Source organism: Neodiprion lecontei, chromosome 7, assembly GCF_021901455.1.
Source record: "Neodiprion lecontei isolate iyNeoLeco1 chromosome 7, iyNeoLeco1.1, whole genome shotgun sequence".
Classification (NCBI taxonomy): Eukaryota; Metazoa; Arthropoda; class Insecta; order Hymenoptera; family Diprionidae; genus Neodiprion; species Neodiprion lecontei.
In genome coordinates, this window is record NC_060266.1 from 20400688 (window position 1) to 20428056 (window position 27369).

The window sequence follows — 27369 nt, forward strand, 5'->3', positions numbered from 1 at the left end:
GGTATGAGAATAGAAGAAACGAATTAAAAAAAGATGGGAAACAATTATTTAGAAATTGAAAACAAAAACCCAGGTCCCACTTCTGAATTTTGCGTGAAAATGTTTCACATTGAAAACCGAATGTAATTTTTGTTATTAATTTTTTTTTTTTTTCTTTGTAGTTTCACAAACATCACTTTGCGTGTTTTTGAGACGAGTTTAAAAAATCGTAGGGTAAAGACGAGTGATTAAGGAAATGTTGAAATTTTTATCCCAAGATTTTTAGGTGTCGTACTAACGCAGTAAAAATCCTTGGTGAAGTAAAAAAATTTTACGGTCAAACCGTTCTTTGAATTGGCGTGGAATGACCCGTATATGTATGTAACAGGGTGAGTTTAAACCGTACCGCATCGGAACGCAATCTCTAGCCTGCGACTGTATCCCGGTCCCACAGGATCGAGAACAATCCGACCACGCAGCCCAGCTTCCCCAATTCCCTCTGACTCGTTCCATGTTTTCCGAACTGCGAAGCATTTTTTCTTGAAACATCTGATGCACCTGAAGCAAAAATAATAAATTACTGCCATTAGGTATTGTTATTCGGCTTAGGTGACGTTTTTTTTTTTTTAATAAAACATGAATTTCTATGAATTAAGGAATGAAATGGTGACGCCGTATTTACTTGGATATCAAATCAACGTGATTCAAATTCATCGAAACATTGATTTTTAGCGATTAGTGATTTATATTGATTTCCACCTCATCGTGCGATTTTTGTTGATTTAAAATGATTGCCGAACGATCTTAACGGTTTTTAGTAATTTCGGGATTGGATAGTATCGGAAAAAGTTACTGCAAATCATTTAGAAAACTGAGTAATCGTTAGAAATCAATGGAAATCACGGCGTGAACTAGAAATCCGTGATTTCTTCTTGAAAGATCTGATGCGCCTGGTAAATTATTACCATTAAATATTATTATTCGACTCACGTGAATTTCTCATTAAACATGAATTGGAACGAATTACGAAATAAAATGGTGGCGCTGTATTTGCTCAAAAATCAAATCAACATGATTCCAATTCACCGTAACATTGATTTTTAGTGATTTATACTGATTTCCACCTCATCGTGTGACTTTCATTGATTTAAAATGATTGCCGAACGGTCCAAACGGTTTTTAGTCACTTCCACATTGGATAGAATTACAGGTAATCACTGGAAATCATTTAGAACACTGGATAATCATCGGAAATCAATGAAAATCACGGCGTAAACTAGAAACCAGTGATTTTTTTTCTCTCAACAACTGTTGCATTTGATGAAACTTTCGCCATTAAGTATTATTATTCGGCTTACGTGACTTATATTCCTTAATCTAAAATTGGAATCAACTGAACATTGAATAAAATCGTGGCAGCACATTTGCTTGGAAATCAGATCAATATGATTCCAAATGAATCACGGGAAATTACCGGAAATCATTTAGAACACTGGATGATAATCGGAAATCAGTGAAATCGCATATGATAAGACAGAAATTAGTAGCAAGTTGTTACGACGATTTCCATGATTTCCACCACGGATTACCGCGCGATTTCTTCAACGCAATCGTATCGCGATTCGTCAAGTGATTCCCAATGATTTACAACGATGAAACCATCTCGACCAACTCCTTCTTATTTCCAACAAGATTTAAGTAGTTTAATATTTCCATAGTTATAAAATTTGATTTCCAACACATTAAGTTCGTTTAATAAAAAAAGACCCCTCGAATAAAATTATAACGGTTTTTTTTTCACACCTAATCATCGTTAAAAATTCTTCACTCCAAGATTTGATCCTATGAAATGTATGAGAAGAAATCGGCACTAAATTATGGTAAATTTTGATTGTGAAAGAAAAAAAAAAAAAAAACGTTAAAAGAGAGAGAGAGAAAAAAAAGAAGAATATATGGGTAGAGAAATTGAATCGATTAAATTTGCGGTACAAGAGAAACGAAGAATTGGATGCTTGGACGAAAATGATTCGACCGTCATCTTTTGTTTTAAAATCACTTCTCTCATTTTCCCCGTCTGTCTCTTTCTCCTTCTCTCTCTCTCTTTCTCTTTCTCTTTGCGACTGTGGATTAATACGAGTCTGGACCGGAAGTCGGGGGCCCAGCCTTTTAGGGGGGGGAGGGGGTTGAGGGGCGTGTAATGGATGCCTTGCCGAGACATCTTAAAACGAAGTAATGGCTCAACTGTCTAATTTATCATGACACGGACTAATTCCGTTTGATATCCGTAGGGTATATCGGTGGCATACGGGTCAATTAGAGACGGATTCGGATGCTCCTTTCTTTTCACGATCATTGTTAAACACACACAAGAGTGATACACAAACGCAGCAGCGAGCCTCCGGTAAATACCCTTAATTCATCTCTAAATACCTATTTAGATAAAATATAACAACAGTTTATGCCTTTTCTAATGGTTATATATATATATATATATATTTCCTTCTAGTCGGGTCAACCGCTTCAATCATAACGGTAAGTAATCTTACCAACTATTTTATATCCATTTTTTATTTTTTTTTATTTTGGATATTTAGAGAATTTTTAACACACATTTATTTGCGGTTTTTTTGCTATTTCTGATCGTATAGCAAAAATTTTGTTTTAAAATCATTGACTTGTTTTGTGAACACTACTTTTGCAAAAAAAAGAAAAGAAAAATAAAAAATTTGGATCGAATCGGAAATATGAAATTCCGATCTTAAGCCGATACTTCGCAGAGTGTCCGATATTCTGAAATTTTGCCACCGCAAACTTACCTGAATTGGATAATTTCTGTACTCGTCGCAATTGACCGTTTGCCAAACGATCGAAGACAGGATGACCAATCTGAAACAGAGATGAAATTCTTCCTTTATAAGCAGCAACAACAGCAGCAATGAGTCAATGAAGAATTGTAATATGATTTCATCGGCGCAACTTTGCGCTTTCATCCTTTTCACAATCGACTTGAGAATTGAGAGAGAAGATTGGAAATTTTTTAAATGAATGGAGGAACGAATTGAATCCAAGCGAAAACCCAAGTTGCCAATTTGGAAGCGTATACTTAGATTTTTCAATACATATAACGATCGAGTCATCGATTAAACGTTTCGTTCTTATGTTTTAATTGATCGCTGAAATTTTTTTTCGATCAATCTCGCTCGATCGATAAAGAAACGTCATTCCGATCGAAAAAGACGAAAAGCTGTATGGATCAGAGTCAATGGAACTAATTCGCCCGAATGTTTCATTCTTGCGTTCGAACGGATGATTCAAATTTTTTACCGATCAGGCCCGATCGATAAATAAAGCATCATTCCGAACGGATAAGACGAAAAGCTGTACGGATCAGAGTTAATTGAACTAATTCCCGGCCACCATTCAACTCCAAGAGAATAAGTGTGTCACTTAAAGCAAGAAATAACGCATCGCCTGTTTAGAATTCTGGGAAGCTGCGGTAATTAATCATAATAGCAGAAGCGTTGCATTAAAAGCCTAGCAAATTACACTAGATGCATTCAATTCCGTGTTATAGACGCGCAGCGGCGTAGTAAACGCATTCTACTAATTCACTCTCGCGTAATGCGCAAATCGTAAATTGCAAATATCTACTCTCGACTCAAGTAGGTACGCGCTGTGCGAATTATGTCATGTGTCTCTCACGTTTCGCAGCCTGTCGCTGTGTTATTCATTTACGAGCTACACATTTTACAAAGCACATGGCCTCCGATGATCGGAATAACACTGTGCAGATTTGGAATTTTTAAAAATTTTTTTGCTCTCATTTTGAAAAATTACTTCCCAGCTGTGACGGATTTCAAACAGCGAGCAAAAAATGCCACAGAAATTGTTGGTTTTTTTTTGTTTTTTTTTTTTTTTTTTTTTTTCAACGACACCCGTATTACTCAATATTTCCAGTTGATACGACAAACGGAAATTTTTCTCAGCGCACGATTAGCATCGGCAAAAAGTGAAGCGGCAGTAGCAGCGTCTGAGAAAGCCGCGCTGTTTAAGGGTGGTCCAACTCCTCGAGAATCTCGAGGCGAGGCGAGGAGAATATATTCGATATATACCCGAGGACGATACGGGTGAGGGGGGATAAAAAAAAAAAAAAAAAAAAAGGAGGCGAAATGTGAAAAAGGAAAAAGACAAAAACGGGAAAGGAGCATAACCGTGAAATATGACGCACGCTTCGCTCGCCGATAGCGCATTGTCTTCGGTGTCGAGATACTCGCCGTTCGGCCACCGTGCATATTGTTCGACCGTACAATGGACGCGTAAGTTTAAACCGACTCCTATTAAGCATGATCGTAACAACAGTGAACCGGACGATCCGAGCCAATCGGGACGAAGGATGGATCTACGACCAAGAAACTGCGCCTTTTTTTTTTTTTTTTTCTTTCCAATTTTTTTGTTTATTTATTTATTTTTTCTTTTACACCGTTTCTCGGAGATCCTTACTCACCGAAGGCGGGAAAAAATCTGGAAAAATTCCATCGCGTCAGTTTTTTTCGTTACAGGCAAAAAGGTGTCATAGGCAAAAGAAGAAAAAAAAATAAACATGGAATGTTGAGTACATTTCATGAATAAATTGGTTTTTTTTTTTTTTTTTTTTTTAAATTTTATAATACATATTGTTCAGTTCGTTGTGATGAAATTGTGGTTTTTTTCGTTATTTTTATGCTTTTCTTTTTTTTTTTTCGTTTACGCGAACACCTTGTATTTTACAAAAATACCGTAAGCGACGGAGGGAAATGGAAGTGATTTTTGGATTCGGCGCTATCGAAAAAATAATAATTGTCAAAAAAAAAAAATTTTCCTCAAAAGGATATGTTAATAATGCAGGAATTGCTGGATAATAATATGTTAGAAAATATTATGTTCGTTGCACGCATTCAAGAAGAGAGACGATATATAATATATTTAACACTAAATGAACGACGAATTCACGTTTTACTTGACATGTTAATGTGTATTGATAATTAATAATGAATTGTTATTAAATAAATTAGGAAGAAATTTTTGAAATTCATTTTGATGTAAAAAAAAAAAATTGCATTTGAATGTATTTTTACTCTATAGCATATATATATATATATATATATTATATATCCAATGACTTTGAAGCGTCGATAAAATTTCGATTCGTTCAAATCGTTCCGTTCCACTCAATGATCGTAAATTCTCTGTTGTAATACAAACATAAGAGAAGTAAAATTTTCACACAACAAAAGTCACATTGAAAGAATTTCAAAGAGACCAATAAAAACAAGAGTTGGAATAAATTTCGTGCTCACAGGTTTGAAACGAATCCATCGTAAAGGCTGAGAAATAAAAAAAATAAAATGAAAAAAATGTACCGAAGTCCGTAAAAAAATGTTTTTTTTTTTTTAATAAAAGAAAGCATAAAAAAAAATACATTAACAAACTATGAATCGAATTCCTTCGCCGTTTACTCTCATTTCATACCTATACATATATGTGCATATTTACATGGGCATTTGCAGCACTTAAATTTTAGAATTACGTGTCGCACAAAAATAAGCATACGGACACATAAATCAATGTCATATTATGAAATTGATCCACGATCTTTGATACGTTCGTTCCAACTCTAAAGAGCGTTCGAATGTTTTTTTTCTTCACATTTATTGGAGTAAATATTTCTCACCTGAAAAAAGATTTTTGAGAATTTTTTTTTCATCAGATTTAAAAAGAAAATTGAATGAAAAAAATTCTGTTCAAAAAAATCTGAAAAAGAAATTCGAGCGTTTACTGGAGTTGTAACAACGGTATGAAAAATCGCGGACCGAATCCAACGCTGAGAAAAAATTCATTTGTTACAGTAACTAGAAAAATTCATTAAAACAGGTATCGTTAAAAATAAAAGTGTTCGAATATTGTTGGAATTACGAAAAACGAGGCACGCGTAAAGATTTTGCGCTATTCTCGACCCTTTTTTGGTAATTGCAACGTAAAATCATTTTCTGAGTTTTACTCTACTTTTTTCAGTTAATCAAAACTTCAACGTCAATTTATCGTTGCACAAGCGTTAAATTTTCGCAACAGTTGCAAGAAAATCTAGCAACAGCGATCGTAATGAGAAAGAATAGCAACCGATACTAGACTGTCCGGCAACAGCCAGAAAACTAGTTTTAATTTTCTACCTAAAAATATATTTTTCGAGATTGTGATAAAAAATGAAAATATTCAAGGACTGAGCGGTAACCGCAACTAAAAATTTCTCTCAGCGAACAGACCCAGATCGATTTGGCACGGAATGCACCATATGCGTGTGATATATTATTATCTAATGTTCCATAAGGTCAACGAAAACGGCTGTGTACACAATGTAGCAATCACTGTAAATAGAGCGAGGAAAGGAGAAAATAAAAAAAAAAATAAAAAGTAAGAGACGCGCGACACATCATATTATGTTGTTGTATTAAATACATAGTCGCGTTTCGTCATCGCGTCGCGACCGAATCATCAGCAGCCTGCCCGGCGTCATCCGAGGTGGAGGTGCTCCGCGTTTTTCTTTCTCTTCGCTCCGCTGGTCAATATGACCGTTTCACTATTCTGCCAGAGGTTACCGCTCTGTGTCATACCTACTTCATGGTGTATACTACAATGCGCGGAGTAGGGTGAGCCAAAGAAAATAACCTATCAAATTTATGGTGTTGGAAGGACCTGTTTACTGACTGAGAAAAAAATCTCTCCCGTTCGGATAAATTTTTAGCTCAATTTTAAATGGAGTCAGTGGCAGTTTGAAAATTACCATTTAAAGAACGGGCAAAGAAAATTCTCTTTCATTCAAAATGGTCAATGTGACCGTTTCACTATTCTACCAGAGGTTACCGCTCTGTGTCATACCTACTTCATGGTGTATACTACAATGCGCGGAGTAGGGTGAGCCAAAGAAAGTAACCTATCAAATTTATGGTGTTGGAAGGACCTGTTTACTGACTGAGAAAAAAATCCCTCCCGTTCGGATAAATTTTTAGCTCAATTTTAAATGCTGTCAGTGGCAGTTTGAAAATTCCCATTTAAAGAACGGGCAAATAAAATTCTCTTTCATTAAAAATGGTACATCTTTTGCCCGTTCGAGATAGGTCCGTTTAATATCGTAAATTCGATAGGTTAGTTTCTTTGTCTCACCCTAACGCACAGAATGATTATCCATCTGTCTGTCTACTGTACAGTTTAATGCGCATGCGCTAAAATTCAAGAGAATTTGTAACGTTTGTCAGGGTGACCAACAGTCGTAAATTCGGATGACGGGTCGCCGCGATGTTTGTAATAACCTCAAAAATTTTCACAGCTTTCTGTGACGATGAACGAAACTCTTTTAAAGTGAAAACTGTGAAAATTTTTGAGGTTACATTGGTGACCGTTGGTCGCCCTGGAAAAAAATTGCCCCAGAATTTTAGCGCATGCGCGTTAAAACGTAGAAGACGACGAAACATTTTATCGATAGATAATCACTGTGTACAACATGCACAGTTGGAAAAACAATAAGCCTGTAAAAGATCGGCTAACTAATAAGATAGTCATAGGACACAAAGTGAGTTGACCTCAGTGGACGATTCATTGTCGGTTGTTCTATGGTCTTCAAATTTCGTCACAAAATGTTACCGACGCTATTACCCGTAAATTGTTTATTAAAGTAGTGTGACTATCGATCGGATTCTTTACTCGCCTCTTTATGATTCACCAAAGTTTTCCCAGACGTTAGACTTTTGTAAAATTGAATTCTGAATTCCGGAGGAATTTACAGACTCTCAATCGATTCAGGATTGATTAAAGTAAATTCAGGCTAAAATCCACCTTTCATCTTCGACGATTTCCGCCAATAAAATGTCGGTAACGTAAACTTTTCAAAAATAGAGAACTCGCAGAGTTTTCGATCAATTTTCACAGCACTTTTACACACCAACTTTAAACGCGGATCCAAATTCTCCGAAATCATTCAAAATTCTGGTATATTCGATTGAATTTAAAAGTATAATTGACGAGCTGACAAATACCTGGCACATTATAGTTTCCACTCATGATTGATGATCGACTTTTGGGTCCAACTGGCCCCAATTTCGTTTCATTTATCAGCTGTTCGCGGGTGTACAATATGACACACTTAATTATACATATTTCTATTTTCAAGCAATAAATATATTTTCATGTACGCATGCGTGTGTGTATATAGGTGTATATAAAGAATCGCTACTGCGATCGGGTTATTATTATTGCCGTTGTTACCGTTGTCATAATTATAATAATAACAATTATTATTATCACTATTTGAAGAATATATCTGTGTTATGTTATATTTAGTGGTACATTACTGTAACTATTGTATATATTATATCCTATGTGCGTATATTAAATTCTGGCAAGACCTCGTATTATTATTATTATTGTTGTTGTTGTTGGTATTCTTGTTCTCGTTACTGTTCTTATACCGTTATCATAAATAAGTGTTGATAGTGGTTCTGACTATTGTTATTATTGTTGTTGTTACTATTATTATTGTCATTATTATTATCATACATATGATGTACATTGAAGGGGATTCAATGTCAATAACGCATCGATGTTAAATTTATCATGCACATTATATAATATGCCGTGTATATGTATATATGCATATAAAGGAAGAGGAAGACTCAACCGAGCGGAATTTCGTTCTCCAATTTCTGTCTCGTGTTATCTATCTAATTCTAAGACGTATCAAGAACCGAGGCAGACGTTGTTATACATATGGTGTCCCATTTTTTCAATCAAAGAAATAACCGCATTCTGATTTTAAATAATAAAAACGAAAAGAGTAACTAAGGGAATGAACATTGGATACGAAAATGAGGAAAAAAGTATCCAATAATATCGGACGAATAAAATATAATTTTTAAAAAACGACAAGGTAAGGAAAATATTGTGATTTACGAATATTGATAATTCATAATTTCTCACAAATATGCGTATTTTTTTTGTAGTAATAAAAACTTCAATTTCGACAAACTGGTGGGAAAAAATTTTGCCGTATTTTACCAGATTATTCTGACTTTGAGTAATAGATGAAAAAAAAAAGAAAAAAAAAAATTGGTAAAACTAAATCAGAGTTATCTAAAAAAAATAGGAACATTTGAAAAATTGCATATCCTTTTAAACGAGGTTACGTTTTTCGCACGTACCGTGGCCGAGTTAAAGACTCCCGTGTTAAATTTTAATATCCTAACTACCGATCCTGATCGATGCCTTGTAGAATGCCCTATACATTACGTCTTGCATGTAAAATAACTGGACGTGATTTTATCTGCTCATACGGTTGCACGAGCAGGGAAACAAATAAAAACAACGTCAAAAATGGAACAAGGAATAGGAATGATAAAAAAAATTTTATTTAATAATAAAAACGATACCTGTAATATAAATATACGGAAAGTGTATGAATATTTAATATGTATTCATAACGCGATTAGATAATTAGGTGGACATATTAAATTTCAAAAATTCATACCAAAAGTATCAACCGTCAGATTTTTTTTTCTCGAGTCACAAGTTTTGTGACAAATTCCAACACCTATTCTAAATATATACAGGGTGTCCCTAAATTGCCTCCCACGGACTAGCCAGCATAATACCTCGTTAAAATCAAACCGAGAATTTCTTTTCCGGAAGATCGTCCGACGTATAGTTTTTGAACTATAAGCGATAGCGCTAGGCCAATCAGAGTGCACCATTTCATCTAGATTTGCCGCCACGGAAATTGCTGTTTTGTTCGTCTGGGTGAATTATTATTATTTGTTTACGAATTAAATATCGGCACCTCCCCTCTTTCGCTGCTGTACCCCTTATGCTTGAGGATGCGCTTCTGTTTACACACACAAGTGTGCGCCCATGGATGTGCGGCCGGCAGCGTATGCCGCGGCAACAATACCGAGGTCAGCGCTCGAGAAGGGGTACAACAGGGAGAGAGGGGAGGTGCCGATATTTAATTTGTAAACGAATAATAATAATTCACCCAGACGAACAAAACAGCAATATCCGTGGCGGCAAATCTAGATGAAATGGTGCACTCTGATTGGCCTAGCGCTATCGCTTATAATTCAAAAACTACGCGTCGGACGAGCTTCCGGAAAAAAAATTCTCGGTTGGATTTTAACGAGGTATCATGCTGGCTAGTCCGTGGGAGGCAATTTAGGGACACCCTGTATATATATATATATATATATGTGGGCAGATCCGTTACTTTTCGACGAAAGTGTGCGAACTTGGTTCAGCGATCTTGATGCTGATATTCTCTTTGAAAGTAGGGTAGAAAAGGAAAGGATCCTGAAAATTTCAGGCCGATACGATGAAATTTGGCCGCTGGGGAAATTTTTGAAATTTAAAAAAAAGTCTGCTTTTCAATAATTTTTTAAAATTCGCATCTTAGCTCCTAGTTAACTCAAAGTCTCGTTCAAAACGGCATTCTTCTCTGTTGACCTTCCACTTTCAAGAAAAAAAAAAAAATAGACTTTTAGTTCAAACCGAGTCACTGCTTTAGCGAAATTTTACCCGTTTTTGAAATGTTCTCAAATCTACAGTTTTCAATGTAGAGGTTTGACCAACTGCTGATATTTTTCATTGAGGTCTATTCCACCGATATCTTCCCTACGTTACATTAATTCCTTCTATTTCTTTAATATATAGCCACAAAAATCCAATCGATTTTTGAAAAATCGCCATTTTCAGATAGCTGTGACTTTTTTCTTTGAGCCTCGATTTGCTTAAAAATTTTCAGTAAATTTGGTCTATCATATCCCCAACAAGTCCTAAAAAAACTTAAACTTTGATATCGAGCTAGGACAAAAGCTATGAATTTTCAAATTACCCGAAAATTGCATTGAAACCGATAAGAATTTTATTCACGTTAAATAAATAAATAAATAAATAAATAACTTCTCCGCTAGATTGAATTGATTTTTGAAAGTGTTAATTACTGCGATAAGTAAAATCGATCGGATGATCGGAGATTCGGTAAACTTGCGTGATAAATCGTCGCACGCGGCTAGAAGCTGGTTTCTAAACCCGATCTATAAACCTAGGCTATAGGCGATTCGACGATAGACGGCATTTGACAAAGCCAACGTATATATACACATTATATAGGATCAACAGCGATGCTCAACGCGCCCCGTCGAAATCAATTATTCAATGATACTGAACGCCCGGCTGGTTCGCCGAAACGAAATTTCATCCGATTTTATCTAAAATTAATATCAGATTGGTCGTCTATGATTTTTTTTATTTTTTTAATTTTTTTTTTATTTTGGCGTTTCTTATCTTTGATTTTTTATTTATTTTTTTTTTCTCTTTTGCTTTTTATACTTTCATTTCTTATGTTTCGTACGAAGGGAGGAGGAGTTACTGATCTACGATTCCACGCGTCGATCTCGATAGTTTTCGATCATCGTGACCGCAACTCTTCCATCAAGCGAGATCGAGTATTGATCTATGCATGGGGATATTCTTTTCTTAGAAGAATAAAAGATTCGTAAGCCTTGATATTTTTTACTACGTTCGATCGTCAATCTCTCTCTTTCTCGTAGATTATATAGCTTATAGAAATTGATTACATATTCACGTTGAATTTATTGAGACTAAATTGTTGAAAGAAATAAAGAATATTTTTCAATTATCGAATAACAGACTTTTGAGAAACCGTTTCTGAAGATATGATTTTTCCTTCGTACGTTTATTTTCAAAGCCATAAAACACCAAATGTCTTGGCATTACAATTTTTCTGAGACTTGCAACTACAGGTATTTGTAATGTTTCAAGAGTGCAAAAAAAATCATTCAAAATTATTGTTCAAGACTATTTTTGCTGTATTTTTAATGCTTGCAAATTCTTTGATTCACACAACGCGTTTACTTTTAAGCTAATATTTTATATATATATATACATGCAGAGTAAAGTGAAGATCGTTTCAACGTTGATAAATTTTCAAAATACACGATATTTATAAAATGACGTTGAAATGACACTTGAAATTTATTGGATAATTCTGCCAACACAAAATATATGTATAATACAAAAATGAGTTTATTCTTCGTGACGAATTTTCAAAATTAATCCGACATTTCGTTTCAGTAGCGAATTAATATCTACTATTGATTGGTTAGAAAAATTTAATTCATCTGCAGATTTTAACTCCGAATTGTGTCTAATTGAAGCCAAGAATAAGAAGAAAAAAAAATAAAAATAAAAATTCGACTAACGAATTAACAACGCGGTGAATACATATAATCAGTTTTTCACCGTTCCCGTTTTCTTTTTTTTTTTTTTTTTTTTTTTTTTACCCAACGCCACTCAAGTTATCTTTTTTAATTCTTCGCTTCAATTATCGCAGGATAATTAGAATAGTCCGTCCGTAAAATTTAATAAAATCCAAACGACTAGCGGTATTCAGGAAGAGGTGTTTCCCCAAAAATTGGTGCAGGGAACGAAAGAAAGGAAAAAAAAAAAAGAATTCGTTCAGTCAGATATTTTCGTGAGCGTGTAGAAATATTTGGCAGCAATATTTCGTCAGCTGGTGGAGTTCGGCAAAGCGTGTAACTAGCCGAGAGTGTTCTCCGGTATTTTCATCCCCGGTTTTTTTACGGTCGACAATTAAAGCCGAAGCTGCCGTGCATTCGCTCCACATGCTACTCGGCTAAAATTTTCTCCCTGGCATCTTGCGGCGGTGAGAGAGAGAGAGAGAGAGAGAGAGAGAGAGAGAGAGAGAGGGAGAGAGAGAGAGATTTTCTTTTATTTATTATTATTGTTTTGTTTTCTCGTCAGGCTGCCATAGCCTGAAGTCGTTGAATGACGTGAAATTATAATTCCGTAAAATTAACGTCCCGTATGTTAATTGCAAAAAACCGGTCGACGCCCTGCCGCGTAAGTTTAAGCTTACAGAGCATAATATCCGATAGTGCGAAGTGAGATGAAATGCGTTCAGCAGCCGCTGCAACGATACGTTTTTATCAATTTTTCATTGCGAGATAATTGCGCGTTAGGTATTTATAAAATTACATTATAGCTCGTGAGGTGCGCTGGGAAAAATTTCATTTGCTACGGTAACTAGAAAACTTGAGCGAAACAGGTATCGTTAAAAAAAAAAATTGTTCGAATATTGTTGAAATTACGAGAAAAAAATTCGAAAATTAAAAAATACGCTTTAGAAAAATCGGAGAAAATTTTTTTTAAATCTGGTACCGTGCGTACAAAATTTCAGGCAACAGTCTGCAGTGAATTGACCTCTGCTTCTATTTTTTTTTTTTTTTTTTTTTCTTTATTTTTTCGCTCGAAAAGCAGGTTGAAGCAAAAGCCCAGACATTATGAATTTTGCACCAATATTTTTTACATCTGACGCTGTATTTTTGGGATTTTTTCGCAGATTTTTCGATCACGGTCATCGAGGTGTTCCGAAAAAAAAAAAATAATCCAAAAATTCACGACGCGCTCGAAATTTATTTTGAAAAATTTGAAAAAAAAGTTGTAATCGCTCGATAGAGTGAGAGTAACGATGGGAAAAATCGGGAACCAGATTTGAGGGGTCGAGGGTCAGACGACCCAGGTCGAAATCGTATGGAATACCTCATATATACGTGTACGGTATTGTTTCCGAGCTTAATACCAGCGAAGTGCGGCTTTGGCAGTGGGTGGACGTGTAAGAGAAGACCGCGGGTTTATAATCTCAAGATCACAATGACGAGCATTCACGTTTAGAAGCAGACCTGCAGCGAGGGCCGAAACTGCATTTTATGCCCAATCAAAAACCAATTTTATTTATCCCCCCGTGGGTCCGTCCATAACTCGAAACGCGCTCCGCGCAACGTTAATAAATTAAGCGTATGTATATACATGTGTGTGTGTGTGTGTGTGTTTATATGTATATACAAGGCGTTCCGAAGGGATACACGATGCACGCGACATTATAAGTACCTTATTCCCGTCGTAATGCCTCTTCGTCACAGAAAATCCCCTCCTTCGTCTTCGAAGTATAACCAACTGATTCACGATCGATTTAAGAGGATCTAACGCTGTATTATGTGTGCACAGTCGGTAATTACGCGCCTGCGTCTTACCGACTGAGTAAAATGTCACAGTTTATTTTTAGAATTATCGTTCGGAGATTTTGGACGTTTTTTTTTTTTTTTTACGCGACGGTTACGACGATCGTCACCGAGAGAAATTTTTAGTTCCGTTTGCCGCTCAGTCCGTAACTATTTTCATTTTTTATCGCTATCGAAAAATATTGTTCCAGGTAGAAAATGAAATTAGTTTTCTAGCCGTTACCGGAAAGTCTGGTACCCGTTGCTATTCTTTCTCATTTAACGCTCGTGCGACAATAAATTGACGTTAAAGCCTCGTTTAACTAAAAAAGTAGAGTAAACCTCAGAAACTGATTTTGCGTTGCGATTACCAAAAAAGGATCGACGATAGCGCAAAATCGTTAGGCGTACCTCGTTTTTCGTAATTCCAACAATATTCAAACAGTTTTTTTAACGACACCTGTTTTACTGAATTTTTCTAGTTACGGTAACAAATGAAATTTTTCTCGTGTATCAACATTGAAATTATAACGATGATATTTTTACTCGGTCGGTAAATACCGACTACACGTATTTGCAGTATTTAAAATTAAAAATATATCAGCGATGTAGGTTCAAGTTTTACATAACAATATATTATATCCACAGGGTTCATTATTAGGCATTTATATATACTGTATATCGTTTTATAATTGTGTAGGCGAGATTCTACATTGTCGTATTATTATATATCACATCGGCATCGTCGTCGATACCATTTATTCAAATATTATTTATCGACCATTCATTTTTATTGCATTTAAACAATATATATATATATATATATATATATACAATATGTATGTATAAAACGATTTGATTTTATAGCATATATATTACAATATTCGTCAGGGCTAATCAGGCGTGTCATCGTATAACGTGTATGGAATTCGTTCCTCCTTCGTAACATAAATTATATATTATATATACACACTATACATTCTCATCGTATTATAATTGTAGGATATCGATTCGTTCTTCATTTCGTATCATCTTTTTTTTTTATTTTTTTTTTCTTCTCCTTCTTCGCCTCTTTTTCTTTTTCTCCATACGCATCAAACCTTTCGAAAATCTTTGTTTCTCGTTTGTTTTTATTCAGTCGAAATTTGTAAAAATCTTTCGGTAAAGATACCGTTGACATTTTTTTTAAATAGGTATTAATTTTTTTTTTATTTACTTTTCTTTCTTTTTTTCATTGAAAATACAATTTCATTTATTCATCTTCGTTTCTTTTTTTTTTTTTTTTTTTTTTTTTCTTCTCCTTTTGATAAGAACAATTTCGATGATGTGTGTGTGTGCGTACATAAAAAGGTGAACGTAAAGTCGGCGTTATTCGGCATAAGTACAAGTGATTTATTACAGCGATTATCTTCCGGATAGGTCGAACGAATAAGAATATAAAGGGTTTAAACTGCATAAACCATCGTCGTAGTTTTATTTTATACCGAGATTGCATACGTATCCCTGTAATATAAAAATATATGTGCGGAATATTGTTATTTTACATGCATACAGTGCCCTTTATACATAGGCACGTGTAATACATATGAGGTATTCCATGCCAACTGAGAGGACATTTTCCCTGACCCCCGGTAATTTGCGTCATTATTTTTCATACGATTCTACAACCTAAAAAAAAGCGCTCACCATTCTTTTTCAGATTTTTCGTTCCAACCATTCTTTTTCAAAAAATGTTACAAACCCTTTTATGGTCCTAAAAAACTCCATTCTTTTAGTTTTTTTTTACAAAAATTCACATAATTTCTGGGTCTCGAAACAAACATTTCGAGCCATAGTTCAGAGTGGAGAATTGATTTTTTGTACTTTTTAAATATTTTTTCAGAGGAATAATTTTTCTTATTTTCTATGTATACAAATTCTAAATTTGCTTCATTATATTTTACATGATTCTACAACCTAAAAAAAGCGCTCACCATTCTTTTTCAGATTTTTCGTCCCAACCATCCTTTTTTAAAAAATCCTACAAACACAACACATGTTTTGTATACGTACAAAAGAAGATAAATTATTCTTCTAAAAAAATATTAAAAAAATACAAAGAATCGATTCTCCACTCTGAACTATGGCTCAAAATGTTTGTTTTGGGACCCAGAAATCATGTGAATTTTTGTAAAAAAAAATAAAAAATGGCGTTTTTTTTTTTAGGACCATAAAAGGGTTTGTAACATTTTTGAAAAAAGAATGGTTGGGACGAAAAATCTAAAAAAAAATGGTGAGCGCTTTATTTAGGTTGTAGAATCGTATGAAAAATAATGAAGCAAATTGGCCGGGGTCAGGGAAAATGTCCTCTCAGTTGGCATGGAATACCTCATATACACATATATATATATATAAATATGTACATATATGTATAGTGTATACGCTAATTTTGCACGCTTTGACCCGCGACAAATTTTTTACCGCGCCGAACGAATCTCCGAGGCTTACATATACATATATATATATATATATAAGTTTATTCTATATATATGTAAGGATTTATTATATATGTATATATATATATGCATGTATATTAACGTACAAAACAGGCAGAGGCCCGGCTTTAGATTTTTAGTTTTTGGTGCGTTAACTTTCACGTTGCGGCTGATTTCATATTCTTCATCTTCTTCTTCTTCTTTTCAAATTTTTCTTCTTTTTTTTTTTTCTTGCTCTCTACCGCTTTCGTTACTTTCCTCCGTCCCACCTAATTTATAATACATGCATGTAAATTCTGAAACTCGCGTTACAAAAATGTGAAGACCGAACGACGAATTACAAGATTGTTAACAGAATTGTTAATTACCATCTTCAAATAAATATAACGTACGATTAGATCAAGAAATAAAAAAATTGACTCAATAATTAATTCCTATTTTTGTTAATATTTGATCACAATGAGTTTAGTGTTTTTTTTTTTTTGTTTCTATTTCATTCGTAAGAACATTTTTCACTTTTACCGATTTTGTCTGCTTCGTTCCTATTGTTCGGTTTTATTTTCTACTTGTTTTTCATTCTTTTTTGCTCTTATCGCAGAACCATTCGTAACAACAACAGTGTGAAATCTTCCTTCGCCGTTCTAGTTCATCATCGAGAGATAATGAATATACGTGCGTATTCAAATCGTCATATCCGTTTGCCAAATCAACACTTCCTGTCCAACGTGTGAGATGATAGAATAATGATGTTCGGCGAGTGTTTTTTTAACGCGATAATTGACAGTGCATTACAGATAATTACCGCTTGATAAATCATTGTCAATGGTAAACGTATTTCTCAATGGATGGGACGGAAAAAAAAAAAAAAAATAGGAGAAAGAAAATTAAATCAAGGATAAAAGTAGGTCAACTTTGATAGGGTTGAGAAAAATTTTTAAACAGCGTTTGCAGAAAAGTCGGAAAAGAATTAAAAACGGGATGAAACAAAATTGGACACGTATTACATGCATGTGTATGTAGAGGTATGTATGGAGCATTCCACGTCGACTTGATCAATGTCGAAAACCCTCCGATTATTCGCTGAGAAAAATTTCTCTCGGTGTTCCTTGTAAAAAAACGTCGGGCAATTTTCCCAGCTCAAAAGCGATACCCTGAATCTTGTCAAATTTTTATCATCCAGTGAATTTGATCTTCTTCCCGATTTTTAGAAACTGACGCGTCTTTCAGCGTGATTCGAAGATCTAGGGTGAAAAAAAAAAAAAAAAAAATTGAAGCACCGTTTTGGAGTTTGGGAGAATCGCATGTAAATAATTTGAAGTAAATGAAAAATTGTAAGGTTACTAGGCTGGTTCGGTTGGCGTGGAATGTCCCATATATTGTGTTGTACTTGTACGTCTTGATAAATAAATGTGCATTCTGCACTCAGACCGTGCTTTCGTATTAATTAGCGTTAATTGTTTCTATTGTCATCGCAATCACTGGTTTACCAAATGCATACACACACACACACATATATATACATACACAATAAGCTATGGCAGTGAACTTGCGCCTTGTAAATATTGTAATAATAATAATTATCATCATCACGTATCATGTTCTCCGACCATTTTATACACCGCGCTTCTAATTAGACTTGATTCGTTCAGTCGGTTACTTGTTTCATTATTTTTTTCTATTCCCGGTGGTTCGTATTTACGTCACAGTTTCCGCATTTGCTGCAAGCATGTGAAGCAGATCGAAGCTGTTCGATTCGCGAAGATTATATCGATTCCGTAAATATAAATTATCGGATAGCAGAATCTAGTTCAAAAGTTTATCACCTTGCAACGATCAAAAAAAACTAAAAAAAAAAATAATCGGAAATCGTGCTTCGAAGTCACGGAATTCTATTCAAGCAAAAATTCTCGACGCGACGTTTTACAATTTTATTATCGTTCGGAAGTAATGTCTAAATTTCCGGAAAATAATACATAAATTATATACATGAATCTGAGCTGAGACGTAAATTTTTCGTTGCAAATAAGTTGATGCAATATTAATTGAAAAAAAAAAAAAGAAAAGAAAATTAACGGATAATTTATTCGATTCATTTCAGCGCGTTGTTTAAATTTCTTCAAAATCTTCTTTTTCTTCTTTTCATCACATTCAAGACTCCCACACTGATATTGATTTTGTTAAAAGGATATCGGTGTTGAACAGCCCGTTGAAAAGAAAATTTAGAAAACTTGCTATCGTGAATTCGGTAAGAAAAGTTTTTCCAAACGAAACAAATAATTGTGTACACGGTTTTATTTTATTTTTTATTTTTTTGTTTTTTTCTCAACTGTTTGGAGAACAATTCAAAAGAAACGCCGAAGCTCTCGTTTTTTTTTTTTTTTTTGTTTTTTGATTTTTCGAAAAACTTTGAAACAAGGAAAAAATCTTTTTATCGTTTAATAAATTGGCGAAGCAATTAGGAAAAGGCATCGACTTTGAATCGGCGATGTCGTGAAGGGACCACCCTAAATAAAGATGAAATCAACGGCGCGGGATTCTCAATTTCGAACGTAGGACTCTCAAGTTGAACGGCGATGATAAATGTAACGCCCAAGGCAAGCAGCGCATGCGGTTCTGTCGAATTCTTAAACCAATGTTTACTTTAACCAGGCAATGAAACGGGCGTGGCTTACAACCACGTGGATATAATAATATACCGAGAGATTTTCTCGAAAGGACCTTCTCGACAATGACAGCTGTATCGGATATGCAAGTTGTAAACGTGAGCGGTAAAAAATTTACCGTATTTTTGCCACAGCAAACGCGGTAAACGTTACGGCGAATAAAATTACCACGTTTCGTTGGTCGCGTGATGTGGGAAAAATATTGCAAGAAAAACAACTGAGATGAGATCTGAGAATCATTTTTTTGGTAATATATTTTTGCAACTAAACTGTAAGAAATTTATCGATATGTTCGCAATCGGCTGTGAATGTTGGATTGATTTCTACCGATAAAAAAAAAAAAAAAAAAAAAAAGAAACGTGAGAGGTATTTTTGCGTCTAAATAACAAGGTGGTGTCAACTTATTTTTGCCGTTAACTGAACGAAAATAATTGCGACCGTTATTTCACAATACGAGATTAAATGAAAAAAATTACGTCAATTTACGGTAAAATTAATACAGATATATTCAAGTATATACAAAGAAAATTTCTAGTCGATCCGACAAATATTCTCCGAGTTAAGCGTATATTTTCAAAAACGCGACGGAGCGTTTGAGAGTGCTTTTGAAACTTTGAGCGAGTTTTTCTTAAAACTATATTTTCAAAGTCTGTGAGCGAGATTTCTCGAAAACGGTTAAACCGATCGGTATCAAATTTTTACACGAGCTTTACGAATCACTCCCTTTTCACTCCACGGTCGAAGGTTTTTTTTCTCGCCGATAAATATTTTCCGTTTGACGAACAAATTGAGGCGAAAATTTTTATGGAAAATCGAATTTTTTTTCTTTTTTTTCTTTTTTTGAAGCCGCCGTTTTGTTCAAAAATTAATATTTTACTTATTCCTCCGGTTAAAGACCAGGTAACACCTCGTGTCGACAAAATATATTTCATCTTTTCATTTCGGATGATCCAGTCCGGAGATATCTCGCTGACCGCAAGACGCCATTTTTTTTTTTTTTTTTTTTTTTTTTTAGAGGAGCTTGAAAAATCAATATTTTTGACAAATAAAATATATCAGAACAAAGTTCAATGTTAAACCCCCAACATGTATACAAATTCTTACACATATATTAATAAATTGAAATGTCTCTTCGCGAAAATTTCTTGAAAAATTGTTGTTTTTTTTTTTTTTTTCTTTCGGCCCCCTGACCGGACATAACCTCTCAAATACGCGACAGGTTACTGTTTGACCGTCACTCGTCGATTCTAGGGAACTTGTTTTTATCATCGAAAGGCTGCGAGAGTTGATTGATGTCGGGCAATAAAAATGAAGGAAATCAAATCGCGGGGGCTTCGAGGAGGTCCTTTCAAGAGAACCGCTCGGTACAAAGAAGAGACGTCAGGTTCGAGAATCGAGCCTAGAGGTAAAGCCCCTCGATTCTAATTTCTTTGCCTGCACTGCTTGCAGGAGATCCTCGTAAACCTTTCAAACGCAGGGAAGTGGACGCAACGCGACGCGGCGCCTCGACGATGGTGCATATGATGCACCTTGTCCGTCTCGAGGGTCGTAAATAAGGATGATAAGCACAGAAGCGGCGCCTCTATCCGTTCCTATCTCGATCTCCGCCCATAACTTCCTTTATTCCATTTACGTTAACGCTGAGACAAAATTTCCTTTTTTTTTCTCTTCTAGATTTTAGTTAAACCGATATCTTTACAACAATTAACCTTCGAATTATATTGTTGGAATTAAGTGAACAAAAAAGAAAAAAAAAAAACGAAGAAGAAGAAGAAGAAGAAGAAGAAACCAAGCAAATGTAACTTTTTTACTAATTTTCATTTTCTACCTAGAACTGTATTTTGTCGATTGTGGTAAAAAATGAAAATAGTCGAGGACTGAACGGTAAACGGAAATAGAAAATTTCTCTCTACGAAGAAGTAATAAGAAGTTTCCTGGGCATCGAACGAATGGTTTGGTAAGTACAGTCTTTGCAAATTTTGGAAAACTGAAATTTCCAAATAATTACAAAATTCATTAAAAATTCGTGTGTACTCGGAAAAATCAACTAATTCGTTTCACATGCCAAAAAAAGAAAGAAACACATTCCCGAAAAATTTGTAACACAATATTTTGTTTAAACAATTTTGCCTATCAATTTTGGGCATTGTTATTAATGAAATTTAATTTTCTGATCTTCTTCGTTGTGGGTGACAAAGTGCGCAATATCGTCGACGAGACTCACTTTTTTTTTATTCTCAATTGTGATCCAGGACTTTTACCGAACCCATAAATTTGGAAGGAGTAAAAAATGCATTTTTTTTTTTTTTTTTTTGTTTTTTTTTCTCCAAAGAACGAACGCGAAGAACTTCTCCCCAACACTTTCGCCCCGGAACGTTCGTCCTCGAAAAGCGATGTTAAAAGCGATTATTCGTATTTAATTGAACGTTACAAAAGGAAATACGACCGCAGTAATTAATGACAAGTATAATTCATACGTATAGCTGAAAGGTGAGCAACGTTCTTTGCAACAGGAGCTTCATCTCCAACCACACGTATATACATCAGCTTCCGCTTTTGAGCTGGTCGTTCATACTTTCGACGCGTAACGATGTCCACCTCAAAAAAAAAAAAAAAAAAAAAAGACGAGCTGAATGCGGTTAAAAAAGGTTTAATTACCGTTAGTAAGAGATCGAACGATTGCTGCCAAATAAGTCGGTGAATCAAAATATAACGAATTAAAAGTTTCCCAGATCACACGTGAATGGATGATCGAAGGAACCGTTGGATGCTGGATCCCCTGACAAAAGGCGAAGACGATCATTGATCGTTATTCAAAAGCACAGCGTTCGTAGCTTCCAGTCTCGTCTCTAAATAATTATAGAAATCGCATCGGTAGAAATCGATGTTTACCATGAAGGGTGAAATCAATCGTTCCAAGGACCGGACGAACGGCTCTCGATCACGTTACCTAATTGTCATCGGGACCCGTCAGTGTCAGGGGGCAAGCCCCTCAATCACGTTACTTACTCCACCTTGGCTGCAATCACCGCTTCATTGTGCTCGGCAGACGAGCTGCCATTTCCGTGACCCAAAGGATCAACGTTGTAAGTCTACGTCTTATTTTCGACTGCCGAATTCTAAGCGGAAACATCGTCTCAAATTGTCGGGAACGTGTTTCGAGACGATACGGTACTCGGACAAGCCTTTTGTCCATTTTCATTCTTTCTTTCTTTCTTTCATTCGAATCTTCCTTTCTTGGTACTCGAGTAATATATTCTTCTCACACGCCAATCGACACCAGAAGTCCGATGACCGAGATCAAATCTCCTTCTCCAACTACGTTCAAGTCAAACGCGCTAAAAATCCAGCTCTGCGGTGTGAATGAAAAAATTGAATGTTTGCTACACAGATTGCGAGAGAAATTTTTAGTTCCGGTTTACCGCTCGGTTCTTGAATATTTTTATTTTTTACCACAATGAAAATTAGTTTTCTAGCTGTTATCGGAAACTCCGGTATCCGTTACTGTTCTCTCTCATTGCGATCACTGTCGCTAGATTTTCTTGCAACTGTTGGAAAAGTTTAACGCTTGTATATTTTATATATTTTAACATTACATTTATCGACATTTAAAGAAACTTTGTGAATTTTCTGAAGACGAAATATAAACTAAACCACCCTCTTAATTCGTCTATCGAATCGCTTCGAGTGCTCGATTCATGTCCGAATCAAACTTTGACCTGGTTTCCCGATACTTGGTAAACTTCAATCCAATATATCAGAACGATCGGTCAACAATTTGAGAACTTGACCAAAGTTCCAATATCTAAGGAAGTTTGATGAGCGGATAATGCAGATAGTATTGCCTAATCTTTTCTTTTATCTCCAGCGGATACAATCTTTGAATAAAACTTCAGCAGCGACTGGCGACGTTTTCAAAAAGTATACCTTGCGATGAATTATACGACTTATGTAGATCGTTTACTTTCCTAATAATACCCAACTCTGCACGCGATGCTTAAACAAAACCTCGCGGTCGAAACATCAGTTATTACAGACTGTTGCGAAATATCTTTGCTCCCTCCTCCTCCTCCTTCTCCTCTTCCTCTTCTTCTTCCTCTTTTTATTCACCGTGAATAAAAAAAAAAAAAAATATCCAACCAACAAAGCTACGGTAAAATCGGTAGGTACGTTAATTCGAATAAGTTCTGTGCTTGTGAAATGATAAGGATATATAATTGATGCGTCAAGGTACATGAATAATAACAACGACGTTAAACGCAGTAACGACTCGGTTATAAACCTCGATAATCCGATCTGACTGCCGTTTCGTTTTACGGACTCTCTTCGAGAAATCAACGCGTGCATCTCTCCTCGTCGTAAGAATGACGACGACTACCGCAATTAACTTTGCAGAGATATGAAAGAGGCGGGATTTGTTTTCGTTTTTTTTTTTTATTTTTATTTTTTTATTATTATTATTTATTTATTTATTTTTTTTTTAAATTTTTTCTCTCTCCTTTTCTTGCCCGCAAGGAACAGTTTCGGTACCGAAGGCTGCCGTGTAATTACCCGTTTCTGAGCGAAATCTGCAATACCGATCTTAAGAATCGAACGACGACTGACCGAGCAAAATAAAACAAAAATACATTGATCGGTTGTATTTATTTACATAATTTAATAACACATTCGCGACAAAACGTTGAAAAAACTGATTTTTATACAATATTTTTAAGGTTTTGTAGAAAAACTAAAGTTTGTAGGTTCCTTTTTTTTATTTATTAATAGAAAAATTCATCGACAAAAGTTGATAAAAAAAAAAAAAAAACAAATTAATCGATGTTCATTGAGTTGAATTTTATTTGGAAATACGATTCACTGCAAAATCGCTTGAAATAAATTTTTCGCCGACTGTAACATTTCTTCGAAATAATCAATCCCAAGTTAATCAAATACAGCCCTGGAACAATTTTGCTGAGAAAATATTTTGTACTATCGGTTGCAGGAAAGTTGAGGGAGAAAAAAAAAAAAAAAAACAATTAATTTCATTAAAATTTGCGTTACATGAAAAATAGATTTACGAAGAAAGAAACGTTTATACAATTGAAAATTTTGTACAATGATGTAATTTTTTTTCTTCGTCCATAAAATTGTTATAGCAGTAATAATCGAACGTTTTTCCACATCGAGAAAATATCGTTTGGATCAGATCAAACTTGACAAACTTTTTTAGTTTTTAAACTTTTGTTTCGTGGTTTTTTTTCTTTTTTTTTTTTTCTTCGGTACAATAACGATTTAATCGCAATGAATAAAATTAACGGAGGAAATAGAATCGATTAAAAATAAGGAAGGTGGTAATAACGAAGAGTTCTTTACATTTTGTTTTCTTTTTTTTTTTTTTTCGAACCGGAAACTTGAAGCGTAATTTCAACGGTTTAAAATCTCACCTGCTCCTCCATTTGTGATACACATTGTGATAATACCTACAACAATGCGATTGGCTTAAATGCACGATTTCGCGCAAGCTTATGACAATGCAATTTTACTAATTGTTAGTTAACAGGAAACAATTACACGCTCCCGTGATATCGGCCCGTGTGTGTGTGTGTGTATATATATATATATACAACCGGAAATTGTCACTCTCTGAACACGAGGATGGAACTGCACTTTGTATTGTCCGTATTATAAAGATTAAACTGTGGTGTGAAAGACTGCAATTTATAAGACGATAAATACGATTTCTAACTCATTTTCCCATCGTTTGAAAAGGGGAATAAAAAAGCGATTTGGGTGCCATTTTTTATTTGAAAAAGGAAACGGAATTCACAGCCGTTTACAATTCTTTCCCCTCTTATTTAGAAGAGAATTAAAAAAGGATTGCTGGTGCCATTTTTTGTTTGTAAAAAATAAAATAAAAAATAAAAAAAAAACGGCATTCACAGCCTTTTTTGATTCTCTTCTTCACTCACATGCGTTATAATTGTTACCATTTTCATTGATTTTGATGAAATCTTTGAAAGGTACGTTTGAAAAAAAAAAAACGAAAAAAGAAGAAAATATTGAAAAAGAATTAATTTTCATCAATACTGCATAATAATCTAAATGTCGGTAGTTTTGCTGTAAAGTCGTAAGAATTTGAGGATTTGTTTAAACATTTTTCATCACTTACGTTTGCGATGGCAAAATTTTTAGTGTTGAAACAAAAAAAAAAAGGGACAAATAATGATATCATTGTGGCACAGATCGTGCAAAAATAATCATAAAAAAAGAATCAAATTTTTGATGAAAAAGTTGCTCGAGAATTTAAGAAAAAGCCATAACTAGACAGAGGTTTAAATATTCACGAGTCGAAGACATTTGTACGGAAAAAAAAAAAAAAAAAAAAAAACAGACAGAAAAAAACAACAAAATTTCAGACTTTGGAGGCGTTATTATCGTCCGAAAAAGTTTCACCAAAATCAAGAATTACGTTATTGGGTGAAAATTTCTTGTTTAAATTGGTATAAAATGCTTCACAACCGATCCCATTTTAATAAAAATTGTACTTGAAATAAATTACAATTAACCGTGTCCTGAGGAGAAAAATTTTTGTTTTCAATTCCATTCGCAATATTTATCGCGGATTCAAAACTATTCTCAATTGGAACGTAAGTGACGCAATATGTGCCGTAAAATTTAATTCCAAAATTATAAAGTTTACTACCAAGCTCCGATTATTCGAATTCGTGCAACAACAAATTGACGTTAAAGCCTTGTTTAACTAAAAAAAAAAAAAAGTAGAGTAAACCCCGCAAACTGATTTTGCGTTGGAATAACCAAAAAAAGGATCGACGATAGCGCAAAATGTTTACGCGTACCTCGTTTTTCGTAGTTCCAACGATATTCGAATAGTTTTTTTTTTTTTTTTTTTTTTTTTTTTTTTTTTTTTTTTTTTTTACGATACCCGTTTTACTCAATTTTTCTAGCTGATACAACAAACGTAAATTTTTCTCAGTGCACGATCCGCAAATGCGCCCAGTTTCCGTAGGCGCACGACGTACACGCATACACGTATGTGAGGTATTGTTGCGTTTAACTGGGTCAGTAATTAGTAATTGATGAATCGAGACAACGCGTATTGTTGCATTACCGTGTGGCCGTTTGATCCGCTGCATCGTCGTTTTAAACCAGTTTTTTTTTTTTTATACTGAATAGACCATAATCGACACCTCCCATATATACGTATGTATACAAGCATATACGTACATACCATAAGCCGCAGGTTAATGGTTACATTATATACCCACGAAGTAACAAACTAATTGCCAATTAAACCATCGAGTCACGTAAATACATACGTATATATGTATAAATAATGTGTTATGTATACATACGTATATTGTATAAACGCACCTTTCAAATTCCACGTCAATTGGATTCACCCCCACTTTTTTTTTCTCTTCTCAGTTTACAACGTTCGATACTATTCAAAATTGCGGATTTGGAATTGGTGAAATAAAGGTGGAGGGGTAAAAAAAAATTATACCAGTATAAAATATATGTTTATATATGATAAAACGATATTAACAATAAATTAACAATTATTCAACGTAAAGTAGTTTCTTTATCGACTCTTTTGCTGAGATTGAACACAAATTTTATCTTCTCATTGTCCCACTTTTTGCACTTGCGACCAATGAAAGTGGTTCGATTGTTTTTTCTTTTTTTTCTTTTTTTTTTTTTTTTATTATAATTTCTTTTCATACGTTACCGCATTATTTCGAACATATTATAATCTAAGAGTGTATTACCCATGGTGTATATATGTATACATATATATACACGACATGAAAGAAAAGCCCGACTTTGTTTAAATGCCCCTGTTTGAGCTGCATTATATAAATAAAGTTCGTTGTTTGAAGAAGCTATTACACTTTTCCGGAGTGAGATTGCATCGTTCTGTGAGAAAAGCAATCTCGTTATAACAACGAAGAGAGAGAGAGAGAGAGAAAGAAAGAGAGAGAGAGAGAGAGAAAAGAGAGTAAAAAAAAAAAAAAAATCCCAGGCAGCTTCTACGACATAACATCATATTCACATCATCGCGATGATCAAATATTTGTTCTTTTAATAATCTTAACAAGTTGCATGTGCGCACTGCATATATAGTATATATAT

General features: G+C 34.6%; 1 protein-coding gene across 5 annotated transcripts in view; it reads right to left on the minus strand.

The window, feature by feature from the left end:
• LOC107223738 (thrombospondin type-1 domain-containing protein 4) overlaps window positions 1–27369 on the minus strand; it is a 67223-nt gene that overhangs the window by 22831 nt on the left and 17023 nt on the right. For all 5 annotated transcript variants that reach the window (XM_046744622.1, XM_046744619.1, XM_046744621.1 and 2 more), the window contains 2 exons: window positions 2796–2865; window positions 386–537 (listed from right to left, as the gene is read on the minus strand). In XM_046744622.1, coding sequence (XP_046600578.1) covers window positions 386–537; window positions 2796–2865 — 222 coding nt within the window. The remainder of the gene's footprint in view (window positions 1–385; window positions 538–2795; window positions 2866–27369) is intronic.